The sequence below is a fragment of the Betta splendens genome, chromosome 24 (genome assembly GCF_900634795.4).
Source record: "Betta splendens chromosome 24, fBetSpl5.4, whole genome shotgun sequence".
Lineage (NCBI taxonomy): Eukaryota > Metazoa > Chordata > Actinopteri > Anabantiformes > Osphronemidae > Betta > Betta splendens.
Genome location: NC_040901.2, coordinates 12,281,666 through 12,302,953, shown reverse-complemented (window position 1 = coordinate 12,302,953; position 21,288 = coordinate 12,281,666). Strand labels below are relative to the sequence as shown.

Sequence of the window (21,288 nt, the reverse complement as noted above, 5' to 3'; positions counted from 1 at the left end):
ACTAATTGTCAAAGTTGATCCATAGCGTCTGATGACGCACCTATTACGTAATCGTCCTTCGTCACATTAATCCACTTGTTTACACTCGGCCTTCGTTATCTTCCTCGGTGACGTCAGTGAGATACCGAATCCAGGTTCCGCTCTCGCGCCGCCTCCTCCTCCTCACCATGACAACCGCGCATTTCCAGCATCGTCACCGCCGCGCCCGTCTCCAGTGCCCGCGGCCGTCATCGTGGTGAATCCCGTCCTCGCGCGTCCTGCTTCCGCCGCGGGCTTTGTGTCGATGCGTCCGGGCCGTCGCTGCTCCTCGCGCGTCCTGGAGCGGCCGCAGGCAGAGGAACGCGCCGCGTAGCCACCGCGGGAACAACATGGCCGCGCCGCGGCCGCCGCTCGCCTGCGTCGCCTGCGTCGCGCTGCTGCTCGCCGTGTCCGGCGGCCACGCTCGCTCCTCGCCCATATCCGACCTGAAATCCAAAATATCGGGCGTGGAGGAGCTGCTGGAGGAGTTCCGCCAGCAGCTCCAGCAGGACCAGGCGTACAACCGGCCCGGCGACGCCGCGGACGCGTGCGTGGGAGACTTCGGCGCCGCGGGGGAGCGCATCATCCGGGCCAAGGCCTCCATCGAGCAGGGCGCCGCGTTCCTGCTGGCGCCGGCGCGCGTGCTCACCTGGAAGGACTGCCTGCACGCGTGCTGCTCGCACCCGCACTGCACCGTGGCGGTGGTGCAGGAGGACGCGGGGCCGCCGGCGGACGGCCTCGGCTGCTACCTCTTCAACTGCACCTACCGCGGCCGCAGCGTGTGCGCCTTCGCGGCGCAGCAGGGGTTCCGCACCTACAGCTGGGCCCGCAACGCCACGCACGGCCCGCAGCGGGGAGACGGCGACGCGGACGACGCCAGAGGTGGTTAAAGAGTCACTGCTGAATGCTGTTTATGTGGAGGGATAGTTCATGTGTTATAGCGTCAGCTTTAACTATTAGGTAATAACGTTATTGAAGGTCAGCTGTTTGCTTTGAACTAAGGCTGAAACATTAGAATCGCCTGTTCCTCACAAAGAGGAAGCTGAGTGCAGGTGATGAAGTTAATGATTGACGGCAGCAGACTGCACGTGCAGGCGTGTTCTGGATCGGCTCTTTATTCCCGATGCCGCTGTCTGTCGCCGCAGAGCCGGACGAGCCGCCGCGCAGCGACGCGGGTCAGGACGTGGTGGTGCAGCTGCCCACGGACTGGGCCGTGCTGGACGCGCGCGACAGCGTGGACGACCGCGGCGTCAGCCGCTACGAGTGGACTCTGCTGCGGGGCGACGCCGCCGTCAACATGAAGGTGGGCGCCGACGCGGACCGGGCCGAAGCGAACACGCTGTCGGTTCTGTCCTTTGTTCTCGTTCAGAATCGGCAGAGCGCGTGTTTGCACTGAGTCAACGGCATCAGCAGATAATGTCTGTAACAGAGAGCTCTGCTCACAGACTGAGGCTGCAGAGGCGTTGCTCTGGTGACATCACTGTGTGTGTGTGTGTGTGTGTGTGCGCGTGTGCGCGCGTGTGTGTTTGTGCATGCGTGTGTGTGTGTGCGCGCGTGTGCGTGTGTGCGTGTGTGTTTGTGCATGCGTGTGTGTGTGTGTGTGTGTGTGCATGCGTGTTTGTGCATGTGTGTTTGTGCATGCGTGTGTGTGTGTGTGTGTGCATGCGTGTTTGTGCATGCATGTGTGTGTGTGTGTGTGTTTGTGCATGCGTGTGTGTGTGTGTGTGTGTGCATGCGTGTGTGTGTGCGTGTGTGTGTGTTGAAGGCCACCCACCCGGGCCTGTTGAAGGTCAGCGGCCTGCAGGAGGGCGTCTACACCTTCCAGATGACCGTCACCGACACATCCGGCCAGAAGAGCTCGGACAACGTGTCCATCACCGTGCTGGCGCCGAAGCACCAAGCGGAAGGTGATGTCATCAGCGTGTGTGTGTGTGTGTGTGTGTGTGTGTGTGTGTGTGTGTGTGTGTGTGTGTGTGTGTGTGTGCGTGCGTGCGTGCGTGCGTGCGTGCGTGCGTGCGTGCGCCCGTGCACGAGGATCACGCTCGTCTTTCTCTCCACAGTCTGCACGGGTCACTGCTCCAACTACCAGTTCAAGTGTGACGACGGCTGCTGCATTGACATCACGTACGCGTGTGACGGGAAGCAGCACTGTCCGGACCGCTCCGACGAGGACTTCTGCCCCAACTGTGAGCGTCCGTCCATGTTCAGGGCTTTGAGTGGTCAACGGGCGGCGAAACGAGTCCGACGTGTGCTGCTTCTGTGGCGTCTGTGTAGTTGACAGCGGCAGGAAGTCGGTGAGCCACGCTGACGGGCCTCACGGAGCCGTGGTCCAGACCGAGGCCGAGGCCCAGGACGCGTCCATGCTGCGGCCCGGACCCAAGAGCCTGGAGAGCATCGTGCCTCAGCCGGACCGGTCCGAGGCGGCGGCGCCACAGGGGCCTGGTCCGGCTGAGGCCTCAGCGAGCCAAGGTGGGGGTTGTTTACGTTGTGGTTCCTCTGGGTTAGAGACACACACACACACACACACACACACACAGGAGGGGGTCAGAACCTGCCACTGAAGCCAGTGCAGCGTCCGCTCAGCAGAGATGCTGAGATTCTGTGGCCGTGGAGCAGATGGACCCGGTGGGCGCCGGCTCCGCCCCCCCCCCCCCCCCCAGCCTCAGGCCTCCTCGGCGCCTGTGCTGGAACAAAGCGGCTCTGTCCTCGGCGCCATCTGATCCCTCTCGGCCCGTTTCAGCCTCTTTAGCGTGTTCCGTGTGAAACCCAGTGCTCTGTGGTGCAGATCCGTGTGCCGCTGCTCCCGTCGTGGGTCCGTGTAAAGGCACCTTCCCTCGCTGGTACTACGACCAGAGCGCAGGCCAGTGCAAGCGCTTCCTGTACGGCGGTTGCCAGGGAAACCACAACAACTTCCTCCAGGAGTCAGACTGTGTCACTGAATGCATCCAAAAGAGTAAGAATCAGCGCTTTTACATGGCATTGGTCTCATTTTGACATTTACTGATTCAAATGAATCCCTCAGGTCCGGTTTTCAAATCTGCGACCGTGGCCCCTCCGGTCACCAGACAGACTGAGATGGGTGAGGAGCGTTTCACATGCAGCTGATGGGTGAGACCTTCCCAGACTGAGCTGTCTCTGTGTCTGTGTTCAAGCTGCTCCCAAAGACTCCCAGAGCCAAACGCAGGGCCACGTCCCCGTCTCCAAAGAGCTCCCCGTGACGGGAGGACATCCGCTCCCAGAGTCGGGTAAGACCCGGAGTCCGAGTGGATGCGGGCGAAGGAGCCGGGCCGTTCTCATCACACCCTCTGTTCCTTCAGGGGCGATCCTCCCTCTGGCGCTCGGCCTGATCATCACCGCGCTGCTGCTGCTCATGATCGGCTGTCGCCTCCGGCTCGTCCGACACAAGCTGAAGAAAGCCCGGCCCCTGACGACGGAGGAGTCCGATTACCTCATCAACGGCATGTACCTGTAGCCAGGTGAGCAGCAGACGCGGGAGGATCCGAGAGGCGGGAACGTCCACCATCGCACGCTGCCTTCGAAGCCACTGACACATTCAGACGCCTGTGAATTCATCTTTACACTGATGTCTTAAGAGTCCGCGTCTGGTCCCACTTCAAAACTGCCCAAAACTCCTCTTTTGTGACTTCTGGGATGTATTAGACACTCGTCCTGTGTTCTGTCAGCAGCAGTGTCATGAAGGACCGTGTACGAGGAGATGAGGTGGAACTGAGTCTAGTGTCGTTCTGTTCATCTCCTCCGGTTCCAGTGTCTCGCTGTTCTTTCATGTTCTATACTATGTTTGCTTAGATGTTTTCCCTCAAGGTCCAGTCCTTCGTGTGATATATTAAAGTTTATTATATAAATACAGAACCTTCTTTAGCCTCATTATAACCTATAATTAAACCTTGATACATGCTGTAGTCACATCCATCATTTAAATGATTCATTGAAATGAATGTTTCCAAGGGGCTCGGTCTGTGGCTGCGTTTCATCAGAGCTCAGTTTGCTGCTGCACAATTAAAAAACAAAAGACAGACAAAAACATAAGCATCTCTTTATTTCCATTTGTCATTCTAGAAACTGTGAAAGCCAAATACCACCCAACACTTACATCACCCAAAATAAAATGTGCTTCATTAAATGTCATGTTTTCATTTTCAAGAACAGAGACATTCATTTGCTTTATATTGTTGGAGTTTATTTTGGCAAAGCAGTGACTATTCCATTTATTATCAGTCACCAGAACAGCCTGCACAAATGAATGGAAAGCAACACGTCACCAAGTGGAAGCACGGGCCTGGATGTGAGCGTGTCTGTGGGCTCGCCGTGATCCATGCTCTGCGTGTTCTATGTGTGCACGTCAAACAGGGTGTGGGTGGCGTCAGCCACTGAGTGTTAATATTGCTGGCAGGGGGAAAGCTCATGTGTTAGCAGGGAGCTCTACAGTTAGATGATGCACACACTGTAGCTAGGTGGATTTTCTAAAGATGTCCCCAGCGTCGCGCTCCGGCCACATTCAGCTTCGACGTTGCTGTAACGTAATACTGTAAAATTGGCTGACGGCAATTCAAAGATGAAACCACGAAAAAACTAAAATCCAGCTTTGAAATAAAACAGAACCAAAGATGCAGGCTTGAAAAGAAAAACCAAAAACCAAACCCCCTCTCCCTTCGCGAGCCGAGCGTGGAGCAGTCTGAGCAGCTGAGCTGCGCTGTCGTCCGTGTGGTTTTCTATCGTTAAACAAAAAGAGCATGTTTTGTTACGCTTTGAACAAAAGGTCAAGGGTCGACTGACCCCCATCCGAGTCTCCTCCAGGTTCAAAAGTAAAGGTGGATTATGGGCTGTCCTCTTCAAAGTTCATCCCTGCAAGAAGCACAAAGCAAATGTCAGGAAGGAGACGAGGAACGGAGAGAAGAGAAACGCAAACGTCCTCCTGTCACGCAAACAAACAGAATCGTGTGAAATGACAGGACGTTCACAGTAACATCTACAGGTTTGGCTTCTCAGAGTAGCAGATCAAACATGGGAGCTGGGCAGCAGACATGCTCTAAACAAGCATCCGCCTGCTCATTTCGTCTTTGGGTTCGAAACAGACCAGGACTTCAAATTGTAAAGTCAAGCAGGTTTAATTGGACCAAATTAGGATTACGGTGTTAAAGAACGATGTAGGGAACGTGCAGCTAGTGGGGATGGTATGGAAGAAGCAAAAAATGTCAACAAGCAGCAAAACGCAGCCCCTTGTGATCCTTTGCCTGCTCCAAGCCACACCATTTCACCTTTGCCACTGTGAGAAGGAGAGAGGGAGAGGAGGGAGAAGGAAGTCACTTCCACCTGGACCACTGCTTGTCTCTGTCTGTTAAAGGCACATAAATCACCCCCATCAAGGGCTTCATTTTGGTGCTGCCGTCCTCCAGCTTGTCGTACTGCTCCAGCATCTGATTCCCTCCTGCCGGGCCGACGGGCAGAATGAGCCGGCCGCCGGGCTTCAGCTGGTCCAGAAGCTGAGAGAGACACAGACATTCCAGCTCCAGCACCTGCTCAGGACATGCTGAAAGGCGTGCGGCGGCGCACGAGGGCACTCACGGCTTGGGGGACGTTGGGGGCGGCGGCGCCGACGTGGATGGCGTCGTACGGCGCCTCCTCCGTGTAGCCCATGCGCCCGTCTCCCACTGGAACACACGCAGATCATTACCTACAGGCTGCCAGCAACACATGGACGCTCTCCTCAAGCTGCCACTTAAAGTACTGAATGTGACTAAGCAGAGAAATTCTCTCTTGAAAAACCTCTCAAACATCCTGTACATGAAGGAGAAACAACTGCCTCATTAATGTGACAGTACTTTCAGGATTTGTTCTTTAACAACAAACACACACTCCTCTACAACAGATGTCTTAAAATAGGATTATTAATGTGACATCTCCCACCAGCTTCCCTTCTGATGTTACTGTCTGACATCATGAGCGGTGTGTGAAGAAGAGGTGGGAGCAGCATCCGCCCACACCTCAGACACCTTTATGTCTGTTCCCCCTGGAATCGTTCGTGGGGCCTTTTGTTGTTTGTTTACTTAATTATTTTTCAATACTAAGAAGCTAAAATACATTTGAAGTAGATTATGAATGTGTTAAAATATGTCGGTGCTTTTATTTTAACATTAAGATTCAAAACAGTTTCTGTCCAAGCGCGTGTTTGTAGCTTGGCTGTTTTCAGCCCCAGCGCAGGTGAAAGTAGGTCCTCACTGCTCAATTATTCAGTGGTGCACAGCTCTGTCTACTGCGCTACTGCATGTTTGGACTCCCTGTGAGGAGCTGGCCCGTCTGTGTGCTTCTCCAGCCCTTAAAAAGCCCCAAGAACACAAACCGGTACACACACACAACAACACATGCACTAAATGCCTGTGATGATTCATCGGTGACATCGTACCTACTAGCTTGACTCGGCCTGACGTTATCAAACTGGGGTCATCTTTCTTCACATTGTTTATAGAATCATCTACCAGCTCTTTGATGTGTTCAATTCCTATAACTTTCCCTTTAGGACCTACCTGTAAAGCATGAAGGGAGATAACAAGGAGCTCAGTTCACACACACACAATTTCACAACGTTAGACACATATGATCTAAGTCGGAGTCGGTTAGTTGGCACTTGGAATAAATCAAAGCACCACCAAAGAGAAGTTGTATATGATTACCCGTGTGTGTGTGTGTGTGTGTGTGTGTGTGTGTGTGTGTGTGTGTGTGTGTGTGTGTGTGCGCATCGCTCACCATTCGTGCGAAGCAAACGGACAGGATTCCACTGCCGGAGCCCACGTCCAGAGCTTTGGCTCCCTCGTAGAGCTGGTCGTGTAGAAGCTCCAGGGCGTAGGCGTGCTGACAGAGACATCAACAAGGAAACCGCATTACAACCCATCAGTCAGCATTCATAATGCATCCACCAGCGTCTACAACGAGCTGAGCTACTGGACACACATCACTACTTGTCTGCTACTGTGTCTGTTTAGAGTTAGGTGACACTGTAGCAACAAATATTAGGATTCAGAGCTCCTGTTAGACTGTATGGGCAGCGTGAGGTCCTACCATGTGCGGCGCGCTGATCGTTGCTTGATAGCCTTAAGAGAGAGGCACAGATCTGTTAGAAGCTGGACTCTGCGTCTCAGAGTGAATCACTACACAAGTGCACATACCTATTGACTGAGGCGAGTCCATGTAGGGATTACACCTAGAGAAATGCGCTCGGTCTGTGGCAAGCATCACTTCGAAGACCTTGTCAGACTTAATTATACCATTTTCTGGGGACATAAAAAGAGGAGAGACTGAAAACAGAAACATTTAGAGACACAAGCGCCACACGAACATACACTTCAGTACCGAAAGGCAGAGCAACGCACAAAGGGAACACACAACATATAAAACAAGACAGAATTTGGGAATATAATGGATTGGTTCTGTTGGAATAAACATCAAAACTGGTCAAACGTTAGCCCTAATATTTATTAGTTTCTCAATTCACAAACTCTAATCCAAGTCGAAGCAGCAGCATACAGCACAGACCACAGAGGCCTTCAATGATCTTCTGAGCTTCATACTGGCTGTACTCTACTCTATATAACATAAATATGGAAGCGTTAGTGTCTTCAGAGTCCTCAACAGCTTCCTGTAGCAGCTGGTGCCAAAAGCAGGAAAAGCCAACGACAGCCGGCGCCGCTCTCCTTACTGACACCCCTCACCCTCAAAGCTATGCGCCCCTTTAGGAAACATTACAAATAAAGGTGGAAGCTGCCAAATGGAAAGCTGCTAAACACAGGACGACCGGCACCGTGGACCTCTCTACATCCAGAATTCATTTCAGAATTGAGTGTCTCTGCAGCTGTGGGATGAGCAAACCAACGTTGTGCTGTTTCTAGGCTCTAAACCCAATTAGCACATCTAGTTTTCTCAGCAACAAATAACTGGGTGATGCACTTTAAAGATTCATGATGTGTGAGGTTCAGAGCCAATTTCACCGTTACTGCCTGCGGTGACCAGTCCTCAGCTCTTTGACAGAAAACAATCCAGCCCTGTCCAGAACCAGACAGCTTGCAGAAGAAGGCTTGCAGCTGAAACGCTATGCTGATCTGCACAGCATATAAATAGCCTGAGTGGACGCTCAATGCATTTTGCTTTGCTCTTTGAATCCCTGCAGGTTTGATGATCGCAGGCCTTTACGCGGACCGACTGGTCTTTTCTTACACAATGTTGCAGAAACACCCATGTGCACCGCTAATTGCGGGCTTAGCAGCGGGTGACAGCCGTACTGCAGGCTGTCACGCTGAGTGGCTGCTCCTTTTCGCATATGCAGCCACCTGTGACACGGCAACTCGTCCTTTTGAGCCGACCGCTGGGAAAACGCAGCAAAATCTGCTGCCCGCGTCGTTTGGGAGAAACCGTCCGAGGGGTGCAGCGATAGGCATCAATGGATGTGGGCAGGGCAGCTAGCAGCGCGGCTAGCGCCTGCTACAGCATCCAAATGACGCACATTAAGCTAGCAGGCTAAGCTAACCTCAAACAAATGCTAGTGAAATGACTGCAGCTGATGAGACTTCATTCCTAATTTAGTCTTTATAAATCGGAGGGATGCATCTGCTGCGCTGCATACACGCGCCCTGGGAAAGGGGAGGGGGCGGTAATGCTAGGTCAACAACAACATAGCTTAGCAAGCAGCTAGCAAACGAGCTACCAACCGCTCCCGGGCATTAACCGCCGCCTGCGAACTAAACGGGTTTCAGGCGAGCTAACAGTAGAAGTGTCGGAGCTGCCGCTTCACGCGCAGAGGCTCGCGCGGACTCACTGCGGAGGTTGTTGACCAGCTCTGCGTGGCTGGCTCCCCCAGATTTCCAGGCCATTATTAAACACACTTTGCGGAGTAAGTAGACAGCAGCTGTCAGTGCCGCGCCTGCGCCGACGGTTTTCCCAACGAAGCTGACAACCTCCAGAGGAGACGGCGGAGCGGCGGACGCGTCAGACATCCACGACCGGTTTACTGCAGGGCGGCCTCCAGAGTGTGCACCCCGGCAAACAACTGCTCCATTTCACACAAAACTGAATCTGCTTAGATGTACGAAAGAGCGGGTTAATTACACGGCGAAAAGCCACATTCCTCACTCAGAGCACTCGGATTTGTCGCAGCAATTCCCACGGTGACCGCCAGGTGGCGCACGCTTCTGCAGTTTGGGGCAACACACATCTATATAACGCGTTCTGGACTTTGGTCCGGGTTCAGATTAAACTAAAAGAAACCCGTTGTAACTCTAAATACACAAGGTGTATGTCAACACATATCTCGGTTCCAGTCCTGCACTTGTGCTGAGGATGAAATTACGTCGTGTTACGATGTGTTTGTATTATTTATTGTGTTATGTATTTTCGTGTGCATTTTAAGTGTCGCTGTTTTTAACAGCAGCTGTAACGGGGCAAAATAATTTCCCTCGGATATGAACAATTCTTTTGACTGGGATGAAAATTAAATCAGATCACAATCATTACAAATCGGACAAAAAAGTTGTCGTGTGGCGTCATGACGCCTTACTACCGGTTGGTGGCGCTGTTGTAACTGTACTGCGTTCCCACCGCCGGAGAGACGTAGGCGGCTGATTGGTTGTTTGGCCCTACACGGCTACCGTGGCTAAGTAGACATAGCAGGCGCGTAGATTTCGGTTTTGCTCATGTGTGCTAAGCTAGCACCAGATTTCCTTTTGAATTAAGCTCAGAGACGCGTATTTTGTCCCAATGGAGAGTATAAATGCTAAATACGTGTCGCAGAAAATCAGCAAGACGAGATGGCGACCGGTGTCGCATTCGTCGTTGCAGCAACCAGATATTTTTGCGACTGGCTCGTGGGACAATGAGGTTGGAAAGTTGACAGTTAACTTAGCTAAATGTATTTAATGACGAATGTAGACGCACTTAGTCATACAAGCATGTTTGTAACATTTTGATTATGGGTGTTATAGATTGTCTGCTCCGAATGCGACTGTAGAAGTATAAAGTGCCTGTAGACGTTACTAACTGTCAGCTAGGTTGATTTGTGGCCATTCAGCTAAAGCAGCTACAATGTGTGTCTCTGTGGAAGGAAAACAAAGTTTCTTTCTGGTCCATTTTGAATAACGGAGGTTCTGAAGTGGAAGATGGATTTGAAGGTGACCCACACCTATTATGTGAACAAAGACATGACGGCGATGTTATGGACCTTCAGGTAAGAGTCATGGACGTCAAACAGTGGAATAAATAGAAAGCAGAACATTTTTATAAAGACATATTGTTTATTGTTATTTAACTATAAGGTGTAAAATTGGATTTTGAATTTCTTTATCATTAAAACATTACGTTGAAGTGGTACAATAAACGAGACCTGATGGAAATGTATGATAGAAAAGTTTTACTTACGACTTACTGATCTAAAATGCCAAATATCAAAATCAAAATATCAATGCTGATCTTGAACCTTCTACAGTTTCTGGATCAAGACAGAATTGTCACAGCGTCTTCGACAGGAGCAGTCACCATATTCCGACACCACCAAAACACTCAGGTACCCTTTACGCTCGCAGAGTTCTTGTCTGGTTCCAATGAATACATATTGCACCTTTTTCTGTGGACACTTGTAGACAGCAGCTATTCCCAGAAAAATCTGGACACTCATACAGTTTAACATGTTGCCACTTGTCATGGAGTTGTTTTGTATGTGATTTATAACGAACACCACACTAGCACCATGTCCAAGTATTTGATATATGCAACATACAAGAAAATTGTGTACTTCAGTTTTGGATAAACAGAAAACCACTTCAATCATCCTTCATCTTGCAATCATCTTCCTTCTGTATCTTATTACAGACTGTATCAGTCTCTCAGCAGTGGGTGAGAGCACATCGTTACCCCTGTGACAACGCCCCTTGTACTGGTGTGGTGTGCAGCAGTCCTGAGATTGTTACGGTTGGTGAAGATGGCAGGATTATTGTGTTCAGAGCTGACCAGGAAGGAGTAATCAGAGTCATAGGTAAGAATAAAGTGAGAGACACTTTAAAATGAGGGTGAATATAATACTTGCCAGACATTAAAAACATTACCCATAAGAAATAAATCACTAATTTGCTTTGTTGGACTGTAAAATAATTTCTAGAAAATGCAGACAGCAGCACAATTCATGCCGTGACTTATCTGAGAACAACAGAGATCTTGACGGTGAATTCTATCGGTCAACTAAAGCTGTGGGATTTCAGACAACAGAACAACTCGCCTTCCCAGATTCTTTCTCTGTGAGTTCGACTCAGGGGAACACTCACCTATTTTCTGATTCTGTTGTCATTTGATGTTTAATAGATATCCCGTGTTGTTTTCTTCTCAGGTCAGGGGATCGAGTTCCTCTGCACTGTGTGGACAGACATCCCAACCAGCAACACGTTGTGGCCACAGGAGGCCAGGATGGCATGCTCTGCGTCTGGGATGTGAGACAAGGCAACACTCCATTTTCACTGATGGAGGCACACACTGCTGAAAGTAAGATCACATTGTGGACAGATGATTTAATATTTCTCTTGTTTATGTTCTTATTATATATGTTCAATTGTTCTCTGTACAGTGTGGGAAGTCCACTTTCACCCAACAAACCCAGACCATCTCTTCACGTGCTCAGAGGACGGCTCGCTTCTGCACTGGGAGACTTCCTCACATGTGGACATGCCCTCCTTCCTACAAGGCAAGTCTGCCTGTAGATTCATCCATCTACTTTCCTAGTGCTGTGAAAGTAATCAACTTTGTTTATTAGCACCAGAGTACAACATGTATTTTACAGCTCTGGTATCTGATTGGAACATTTACCTCTGTTTTAAACATACAATATTTACATATTTTATGCATTAGTCTTATAGGTATAGCTGTTAACAGTGTGACTCAGCGTGCTTAGGGCATAGGGCATTAATGGTCTGAAAGTGAGAGAAAGTTAATGAAAGCACAATAAATCTCATCTTCAGCAACATTGTGTTGTTTTTTATTTATTTCCAGGTGGCAGAAACAGCAGCATGATGTCTCACAGTGCAGTGTTACCGCCTGGAGGAAACCAGTCTCTTGTTAGTGCCTGGCTCAGTGGAGACTCCACAAAAGGCCGCTTGGAAACGACCCACATGCTGCCCAGTCAGACGCTGCCTGTTAACAGTCTGGATGTACTGGGACAGTGTCTTGTCTGTGGCACTGATGGAGAGGCAGTTTTTGTCAACAGACAGGTTTCAGTTTAGAGGAGCTGGAGAAGATGTGGACGATGTTGTTTAAAAAGACATTTGTTATTTACTGTATTTTCCTGTTGGCTGTATTTTATACAGACTTTCCAGTTGGTGTGATGGATCTGTCTGGGAGTCAAGTCTTCTGATTTAGTTCTCTTTCAAAGCAGAATATTTCATCAGCAGTATATTCTATATGGATGTCAGTTAAAACAATTTTGAGTAAATAAATAAGAAATAAACTTGAATGTTTCATGAGTCATTTTTTTATCCCTGGAATTTTCGCAACGTTTGAATTTTATTGTGAAATCTACAAGACCCGGAAATGCGCTTTTGTTTTTGCTAACTTGTCGCTGTTGTACTTGTCATTCAGACATCCCAGGAATTCGCGACAACTAGGAATCAATCCGCTCCGCACAACAAGGACCATTTGAGGTAAAATCGCGTCCATGCGGCCGAGAAAGGTCGAATGAACTTCGTTTGTTTGTTAAAACAAAAAAGAATCAAAGAGACTGGCAGCTACGGACGCAGGTAAGTTGTCAAACACGGCTAACTGTCGCTAGTTGTGTCCGAGCTAACAGCCTAGCTGTTGTTGCGTTAGCGTCCAGCTAGCTCTGAAAAGGCCGAGACGTAACTAACGTTTGATTACATATGAGCATAACTTATAGATACTTCAGATTCTAACACTTGTCTCACTGCGTAGTAAAGATATTCAGACTATTAGTGCTTACTAGATGTTTGAGAATCAGCTTTAGTGTAGCAAGCACTCTGTTAGCCTTACATGCTAACGAGTTTAGCAAACTGACGGTGTACTGTTAGTGAAGTTGTAAATTTTGTCAGTTTTTTTCTACCTTATATTGAACTTGGGGAATGAATTACTTAATTAAACTATCTGTTGAATTATTTTGCTTGTCGATCAATTATTAGTACGTAAGTTATTTCTTACAATGTTGTTGATTTTATTCACCATATTTGCGGTATTCTATAAGGCAGTGTATCTCGTTGTTATATTCCTACAACGACCGTTTGTTAGCGTTGCTTTTTATTGACTTGTTTACTTAATTTGTTTATAATTGGTTTGTTGATAAGCCAATCAGTTAACTTAATTTACTTATCCATCAAATTTTAAAGTGGCAACGAGATCAGTAAAACTAACCAGAACCTAATCTTTCCACGTGTCAGAATGTATTTATACTTTTTTAATTTAGTCTAGTAAGTTACACATGATTTATTATATGCTCATGATTGTTTTTTGTATTTGACTTTCAGCAGCATGCGAATGTGAAGTCAGACACCTGAGACCCGTGCAACCCTGGACTAAGTGACATCCTCTTTCTCCCCTTCATCGTCACCATACATGCTCTTACATGAAGAGAGGGGAGAAACCCGAAGGATACAGACAAATGAGGCCCAAAACGTTCCCTGTCACCAACTATAGCGGCAACAGCCAACAAATGCTGCAGGAAATAAAAAACAGCCTGCGCAACTTGCCAAAACCCTCCGACCCACCGAAAGTGGACTTAGGAGCTTCAAAAATTATCCCTGAAGATCCGAGACAGCAAGGACGCAGCAGTAACACTAAATACCCCTACCACAAGGCCTTACAGGAAATCAAAAGATCTCTGCAGCCCTTCGCCAATGAGCCCCACTCTTCAGGGCCTGAGGTGAACACACGTACATCTCTGGAACCCCCCAGTGCAGGCTTTAAGGAGGTAAGATGAGTGTTTTTGTGTCACCAAGGCGGTTTGTTGTTGTGGAGGTTAGTAGAGGAACGTCATTCTATACATAACTTTGTAATGGAGAAAAGTCATGCTGTGTACTTTGCTTAGGAGAAGATAATTTTAAAAATGAGAAGCATGCAAAGTGGAATGACGAGCTAGTACAGTCTTCTAAAGTACTTTCTCAGTTGACACTTGTTGTTGACACTTGTTTTGACTTGGTACAAAGCCTGCAGTTCAGTATTAAATGGATATTTGCCAACAATTGATAATTATGTCTTGTGATCAGCAAAATAGTACTAGGCGGCTGCTTCCTGAGGATAAGATAATATATGTAATAAGTGAATCAGTTATTTGTGCTGTTTGTCATGATTTGCTGCATTTCTGAATTAATGAATGAATTAGTTATTTAGGTAAGTAAGGTTATTAATATACTGCTGGTCTGTCAAAATATTGGGCTTGGTATCATATATCAAATCAAAAGGTTATACACACAAGCTTGGTTTTTAAACTGTTTTGACCACTAAAGAAACTTGTGTTTCATTGAAAATATAGAGAAAGAGGGCACCGAGTGTAAAGCTACTATGTCCAGCCAGCTGCAAATCCTAAATCAGTGGAAGTTGTCCTGCTAATAATTAGTAAAATTGAAAAATGAACTTATACAACGTTTTATCAAAACTGGTTTGTCTACAAGATTAGATCACACAAAACCTTTCAAAGAATATGGCATTCAGCCAAAGGTGGAATGTGTACCGCTGGAGGCTGTAAGCATCAAATCATTGCTTTTGCTGAAAATGACTGAAATGATTTAGTGAAATGTAAATGAATCTATTGAATAAATACTCAACTAATAGAACTCTAAATATAAAATATCTGGCACCTTTTTAATAAGACATATGCCACATTTTATAGTTATACAGGGATCTGTGAAACTGAATGTTTGTTGCAACCCTGGCACATTTATATCACTGTTGGAGTAAATGAAGAAATGTATCTTAGTGTTTATTGCCTAACAATATGTGTTTCTTCTTTGTAATTAAGCCAAGCTCCAGTCGTGGCGTGGCAAAGGTGAACTACCAGAACTCTATGAGAGACTCAAACACTACAGGACTGAAACCTCCAGGTAAGTAAATGGGCCATCAGACCATAAATGAGGCTCTTCTCCTTTCTCTGGGTACCTTCCTTCAATTTCAATGTCTTTTCTTATAACTGAATTCAATCTTTCACCTGTTCGCTGGTAGGTCCTTCCCATGTGTCACAGCCGGTGCTGAGGCGGCCAAGCTGGAAAGGCTCTAAAGAATCATTGGCTCCCCGACATCCCATGATGGTAGAAGGATTAATTTACCGCCCTGACAGTCCTGGACCAACTTCTGCTTTTCCATCGGTCCACCCTGCTAGCAACCAGAGAGTAAACCCTCCGGTGCCACCTCAGGTGCGCAGTGTCACTCCTCCTCCAAACCGTAACGGCATGCCGGCTGCATCGTCCTGGGACAGCAACCCGTCAACAAAACGTTACTCTGGCAACATGGATTATGTTGTGTGGCCCGATGTATACCAAGCTGCAGCCCCTCAGAATCAGCGTGGAATCAGCCCAGGGCCTGTGGGACACCAGCCCATTATAATGCCAAGCTCCGGGGGGAATAAGTTTACTTTCCCTTCTAGCAGGCCACAGAATGGCTCCTCTCAGCCAGACTACATGTCAGTGGGCAGCAGACAGCCCCCTCCCCCATATCCCATTAATCAGAGCAGCCGACACAGTCCCACAGACCAGCAGATGCAGGGGGGAGGACCTGCATCCTCTCCCTCTTACCTGAATGGTGGGAACATCCCCCAGTCCCTGTTGGTTCCCAACAGGAACAGTCATAACCTTGAAATGTGCAACATAGGTCCTCCTCAGCCTTGGTCTCAACCCCCGCTCTCTAATCAGCCACAGTCTTCCTCCGGCAACAGCAGCAACCAAGATCTGTCCCCGTCGTGGCAACACAACATGCCGGTGCGCTCCAACTCCTTCAACAATCACCAGGTAAATGGAAGAGCGGCCCACGCAGCCAGTTCCCAGCCCTCTGCCACTACCGTCACTGCCATCACCCAGGCTCCCATCCTGCAGTCAGTCAAAAGCATACGTGTCCAGAAACCTGAGTTACACACTGCTGTTGCACCTACACACCCTCCATGGATGCAGCAGGCTCCACCACCTGCACCTACCTACCCAGAACCCCCAGCTCCTGTCTCTCAGATCCCAGAGGTACCCAGCTACCAAGGTCCCCCTCCACCTTACCCTAAGCACCTCCTCCAGCCGCCGACTGCACCGTGCCCCCCAGCGTACGATTCAGCGGCCGTTAAGATCAACTCCGACAGGGAGGAGTCTCCGCCAGAGGAAGAGAACAGCGGTGGCGACGCAGCGACAGAGAAGGAAAACAAGCAGATCTCAACATCTCCTCTTCTCGTGCGCCGTAACAAGGACGAGGAGCGGAGGGGGGAGTCCGGCAGAGTGAACCTTTACTCCCCTCAGGCTTTTAAGTTCTTCATGGAGCAGCACGTGGAGAACATCCTAAAGAACCATCAGCAGCGGATTCGGAGGAGGAGGCAGCTGGAATGTGAAATGCAAAGGGTGAGAGTGGAGCGAACCTTGAGAATAAATGAGCACAGTTTTAGAATTTTCTTGCCTTCTTTTTCCTGTAGCTAACATGGTTATTATATATTATATTATATTGTCTCTTCTAGATGACCTTTTTTATACTGTTCTGTTTTTCTTAGCTCTTCTTTCTCTTCCTTTCTCTTCTTGGCTGTCACTAACAGCTGATCTAAAGGTAAATGTATCTCTACAGTCCTGTAGTAGTAAGCTGTGGTTGAAGGTCTGCCATTTTGAACTGCATCTGATGACGGCATGTCTGCCTGTGGTGGAAGGTGTGGCATGTCACTGTTACATCCGTCTCACTGTTAATATCACTGCGTGACGACTAAAATAGTGCAGTGTTAGGGAAACATTTATCATTTGATTTCAAATGCCTGCATTTTCCATATTTGTTTTGTTAGTCATTTTGAATGTAACCAGGTAAATGTGTGTTTGAGTTTGTCGTTTTTAATTACATTCTGTCTTGGTCTGTGCTCAGGTGGGTCTGTCATCAGATGCTCAGGAGCAGATGCGTAAAATGCTGAATCAGAAAGAATCCAACTACATTCGCCTAAAGAGGGCAAAGATGGATAAGTCCATGTTCAAACGAATCAAGACCCTCGGTATCGGAGCCTTTGGTGAGGTGTGTTTGGCCAGAAAAGAGGACACAGGAGCTCTGTACGCCATGAAAACGCTTCGCAAGAAAGATGTGCTGCTGAGGAACCAGGTGGCCCACGTCAAGGCTGAGCGGGACATCCTAGCTGAAGCCGACAACGAGTGGGTGGTGCGTCTCTACTACTCCTTCCAAGACAAGGACAACCTGTACTTTGTCATGGAGTACATCCCTGGCGGGGACATGATGAGCCTTCTCATTCGACTGGGCATCTTCAAAGAGGAGCTGGCTCGGTTTTACATCGCAGAGCTCACCTGTGCTCTGGAGAGCGTGCACAAGATGGGCTTCATCCACCGGGATATCAAACCTGACAACATCCTCATAGACCGAGACGGACACATAAAGCTCACTGACTTCGGCCTCTGCACAGGCTTCCGTTGGACACACGACTCCAAGTACTACCAGAGCGGTGGGTGTCGCTTTGACAGGGCATCTGTGTGTTAGTGCATAATAGAGCTTATATACAGGCAAAAGCATGATTTAGATTGAATCTCACTGTAGTGGCTTAAATTTAAATTCATTTATTTAGTCCTCAATGTGGCCATTAGTTGGTACACAGGAACACAACAGATAGCCTATTATGAGTTGTAGCATTGTTCTGGTTATTGTGATTGTAATGCTCAGTGCTGTTTCATTCTCTGCCTGCAGGCGACCACGTCCGTCAGGACAGCATGGATTTCAGTAAGGAATGGGAGGACTCGGCCAACTGCCGCTGTACTGACCGTCTGAAGCCTCTGGAGAGGAGGAAGGCCAGGCAGCACCAGCGCTGCTTGGCCCACTCGCTGGTGGGGACACCCAACTACATAGCACCAGAAGTACTGCTCAGAACAGGTACAGTGGACAGAGGCGGAGGAAAACGTTATTTGTGGAGATGGCAGGTTTTGTTTTCTTAGCTTTTGTACTTTCTGCTCATGAATGTAAACTTGAAGCCAAATGGGCATTAAAGTGCACTTTTCTCCCAAGAACATTGTGTCACTGTATAAAGTGTTAATGCACAGATCAGCAAACCACTTAAAGCCTCATTAATGTCAGCGAAATGTGACTGAGCCTGTTTGTCACTGCGTTTAAACACATTTGGTTCTGTGTTTTTTGTTAGTCTATTCTGGTTAAACCATTTATCTACTACTTGGATTTCCTCATTTGCCTTGTGTCTTACTTTTCTCTTCTACCACAGATTCTTTAAAGTTTCGCTTTACTTACTTTATAATACTGAACAATTTCGAAACAGGGACTTTTTACCAGTCTTGTTGCCCTGTGCTATTTTTTAATGCGTTGCAGGGATCAGGTTTATAATGAGCAGATATTTTTAAAAGCTCAAACAAATGTGTTGCCTTTGTAATAATAACAATGTATAGAATGAAAGAATGGGTGAACGAATGACTGCTGTTTTTATTCATCGTTCTACACTGCATATAAGACATACCAGTAATAGTTTTGCAATGAGACTTTGAAAAGAACAAAACCTTTGTTGTACACTACAGTGGAAAACAAAATGCCCTTGGTTCAGAAACTTAATACATCAGACGGTAACAGAAAACCTTTTAAAATGCAATGTTGTTTCAGGATGATTGATGTAAAATTGTCTTTAATGTTCTTCAGGTTACACCCAGCTCTGCGATTGGTGGAGCGTTGGCGTCATCCTGTATGAAATGGTTGTTGGACAACCTCCATTCTTAGCAACCACACCCCTGGAGACACAGCTGAAGGTATTCAAAGCGTCTGCAGTGAAATGTTACGCATCTGCAGAATTTATTGTTAGCTAATATCGTCTTTCTCTCGAAACAAGGTGATAAACTGGAAAAGCACGCTTCACATTCAACCGGCAGCCAAGCTCAGTCCCGAGGCGTCAGACCTCATAGTTAAACTGTGCCGAGGTCCTGAGGACCGTCTGGGTAAGAACGGTGCCGACGAAATAAAAGCCCATCCTTTCTTCAAAGCCACCGACTTCTCCAGCGACCTGAGGCAGCAGGTGGCGCCCTACATCCCCACCATCGCCCACTCCACAGACACCTCCAACTTTGACCCCGTGGACCCTGATAAGCTGTGGAGCAAAGGCAGTGATGACGAGGACAACCACAACGACACCCTCTCCATCTGGTTCCGCAAGGGCACACACCCAGAACATGCGTTCTACGAGTTCACCTTCCGCCGCTTCTTTGATGACAACGGTCACCCATACAGCTGCCCCAAGCCCATCGAGTACGAGGGCTATAACGAGGATGAGGATTCAGAGGGGCCGGGGCAGCAGGCTGTTGGCAGCTCAGCCACACAGGGCTGAGACCTGGTCTACGTGTACCACCAGTGGGCGCTCTGCTGCTTGTACAGTATAGCATGTAAAACATGAAACATAGGAAACACTGCAGCGCACAGGATGATGTTCACAGACCCTGATTTTAAACAAGAACACTCACACTAAGAGTTAATGGATCAGTTTTATCCTTTGCTCTAGAGTTAATGGTATGGAGGAGTTGGGTTCTGCTAAGTTACCAGACACATAGTGTCACAGTTTCAGCATAAAAAGATAAGAGTGATGTCAGTCTTCTAATACCTTCATGAAGAAAGGGAGCTGCCTGGTTTCCAGAAATGTGTGAGGGGCAGCTGGACATGTGCTGCAGAGGAACCAAACATCATCAGGGTGCTTGAAAACCAAGAGAACTCCTCTCAAATGCCCAGAAAGCCTTAACTTATTTAAAAAGAAACGGTAACAGGTGATGCTAGAGTAGATGCTGTTTGAGAGTGCAGATTCTTTATCGGTACAAATTGTCCTAATTTATATTTGAATTTCTGTTGCAATGGGGAATTTTTGTGTTGTAGAAATTTGCAGGGATAAATTGCTGTAATGATTCATTACTGTGCCTTTTTGATTTTTTTTATTATTTCACCAAATATAAAGATGGCAAATAATCAGAATAGCAGTAGTGTGATTGAACTACAGTAGATTTCTTTTATTTTTCTAATTTATACCTAAAATGTATTTATAAATTAAGTTGTACACTGCTGTAAATATGTTTCTCTTCCCTGTCGGCTGTTTGTTTTCTCCTTAGGGCAGGCCCTCGTCGGTGTCCACTGCTGCTGCCTTGTATCTTATACACAGAAACACTAATCCACAGGACTCTAGTAGATTTAATTGCTCGTTTGTCAACCAAAACACCAAACAGGTGGTTTGTGAAGTTTAGAAAACATCACAATATCGTGAGATCATTTGGGTGATAATACACTACCAGAAATATAAGGAACCTGCTCCTGTCTACGTTTTACGTTATGTACAAGGTCCTGGGGAAGCAGTCTGTCTACAGCTGAGGTGGTGTTGCCTCTACTGGATGGATGGACTGCTTCCCAAAACAATATGATGGTTTTTGTAACTCGCTGTACTTTGTGTTTAGCAAGTGATTCCTGAATGTAGTTACTTTGGATTTAATGGTGACCACTGGCATTCTGCACTGGTTTTGTGTTTTCATTATGAGAACATATTTTGTGGATGTTGTTGTTGTGGGTCCAGGGAAGAGGGTGATGAATAAAGAATGTTAAAGAAAATATTGTTTAGATTGTACTGTTAGTGTTGCTGAATGGAAGGATTGAGAGGACATTACCTCAACTAAATGGGATTCATGTATTAGATGAAGTAACGTCACAGGCCACACCACCACTAGAGGGCGATAGAGAAACAGTTTAAAGGACAGGTTCAGGCTCCATCTTTTATCAGTATTTTTTCTGTAATGCTCACTTGCTCCATGAGTAAAGAAATTTCAAAGAAAAGTACTAAGGGTTAATTTTAAAAATATTTCTGATGACCGTAGTGGGTTGAACTGTTGTTCTGCTTAAATAATATTCTTATTAAATATATGAAAAATAATACGAACAATGAATAACGTGGTTGCGCTGCTTCCAGATTTGTATATTATTATCCAATCATACTTCCGAAGACTCCTGGAAGCCACGAAGTGGACGGACAGTGAGGTACGACAGCCAATCAGATCTCGAGTCTGCAACACAAAGACCAGCTGGACGCGACATATG

At 47.5% G+C, this 21,288-nt stretch overlaps 4 protein-coding genes across 10 annotated transcripts; 3 read left to right on the top strand and 1 right to left on the bottom strand.

Moving 5' to 3' along the window:
* The first annotated feature begins 70 nt into the window (after positions 1-70).
* On the top strand, positions 71-3,888 carry lrp11 (low density lipoprotein receptor-related protein 11). Its single transcript, XM_029142013.3, has 9 exons — positions 71-900; positions 1,164-1,321; positions 1,784-1,925; positions 2,079-2,204; positions 2,293-2,487; positions 2,804-2,971; positions 3,041-3,097; positions 3,171-3,263; positions 3,336-3,888. The coding sequence occupies exons 1-9, from the start codon at positions 369-371 to the stop codon at positions 3,488-3,490; spliced, it is 1,626 nt and encodes a 541-aa protein (XP_028997846.1). The 5' UTR covers positions 71-368; the 3' UTR covers positions 3,491-3,888.
* A 168-nt stretch (positions 3,889-4,056) lies between these two features.
* pcmt (protein-L-isoaspartate (D-aspartate) O-methyltransferase) lies at positions 4,057-9,253 on the bottom strand. Of its 4 annotated transcripts, none has more exons than XM_029142020.1 (8): positions 9,157-9,253; positions 7,200-7,304; positions 7,093-7,124; positions 6,781-6,885; positions 6,440-6,560; positions 5,602-5,687; positions 5,350-5,519; positions 4,057-4,881 (listed from the first exon to the last, which is right to left on the bottom strand). In XM_029142020.1, exons 1-8 carry the CDS (start codon positions 9,236-9,238, stop codon positions 4,869-4,871), a joined length of 714 nt encoding a protein of 237 aa, XP_028997853.1. In that variant the 5' UTR covers positions 9,239-9,253; the 3' UTR covers positions 4,057-4,868. The 4 variants fall into 4 exon arrangements, with proteins under 4 accessions (XP_028997853.1, XP_055362053.1, XP_028997851.2 ...); XM_055506078.1 differs by lacking the exon at positions 9,157-9,253 and adding an exon at positions 8,843-9,116 and having other exon boundaries at positions 5,394-5,519; XM_029142018.3 differs by lacking the exon at positions 9,157-9,253 and adding an exon at positions 8,843-9,115 and having other exon boundaries at positions 5,295-5,519.
* A 55-nt stretch (positions 9,254-9,308) lies between these two features.
* On the top strand, positions 9,309-12,514 carry nup43 (nucleoporin 43). Its single transcript, XM_029142015.3, has 8 exons — positions 9,309-9,900; positions 10,124-10,246; positions 10,505-10,582; positions 10,888-11,050; positions 11,174-11,309; positions 11,399-11,550; positions 11,633-11,749; positions 12,055-12,514. The coding sequence occupies exons 1-8, from the start codon at positions 9,781-9,783 to the stop codon at positions 12,282-12,284; spliced, it is 1,119 nt and encodes a 372-aa protein (XP_028997848.1). The 5' UTR covers positions 9,309-9,780; the 3' UTR covers positions 12,285-12,514.
* A 72-nt stretch (positions 12,515-12,586) lies between these two features.
* lats1 (large tumor suppressor kinase 1) lies at positions 12,587-20,805 on the top strand. Of its 4 annotated transcripts, none has more exons than XM_029142012.3 (8): positions 12,587-12,701; positions 13,536-13,978; positions 15,026-15,107; positions 15,226-16,595; positions 17,098-17,680; positions 17,920-18,102; positions 18,871-18,977; positions 19,058-20,805. In XM_029142012.3, exons 2-8 carry the CDS (start codon positions 13,634-13,636, stop codon positions 19,547-19,549), a joined length of 3,162 nt encoding a protein of 1,053 aa, XP_028997845.1. In that variant the 5' UTR covers positions 12,587-12,701; positions 13,536-13,633; the 3' UTR covers positions 19,550-20,805. The 4 variants fall into 4 exon arrangements, with proteins under 4 accessions (XP_028997845.1, XP_028997844.1, XP_028997843.1 ...); XM_029142011.3 differs by having other exon boundaries at positions 12,618-12,701; positions 13,539-13,978; XM_029142010.3 differs by having other exon boundaries at positions 12,637-12,797; positions 13,539-13,978.
* Positions 20,806-21,288: the final 483 nt, after the last annotated feature.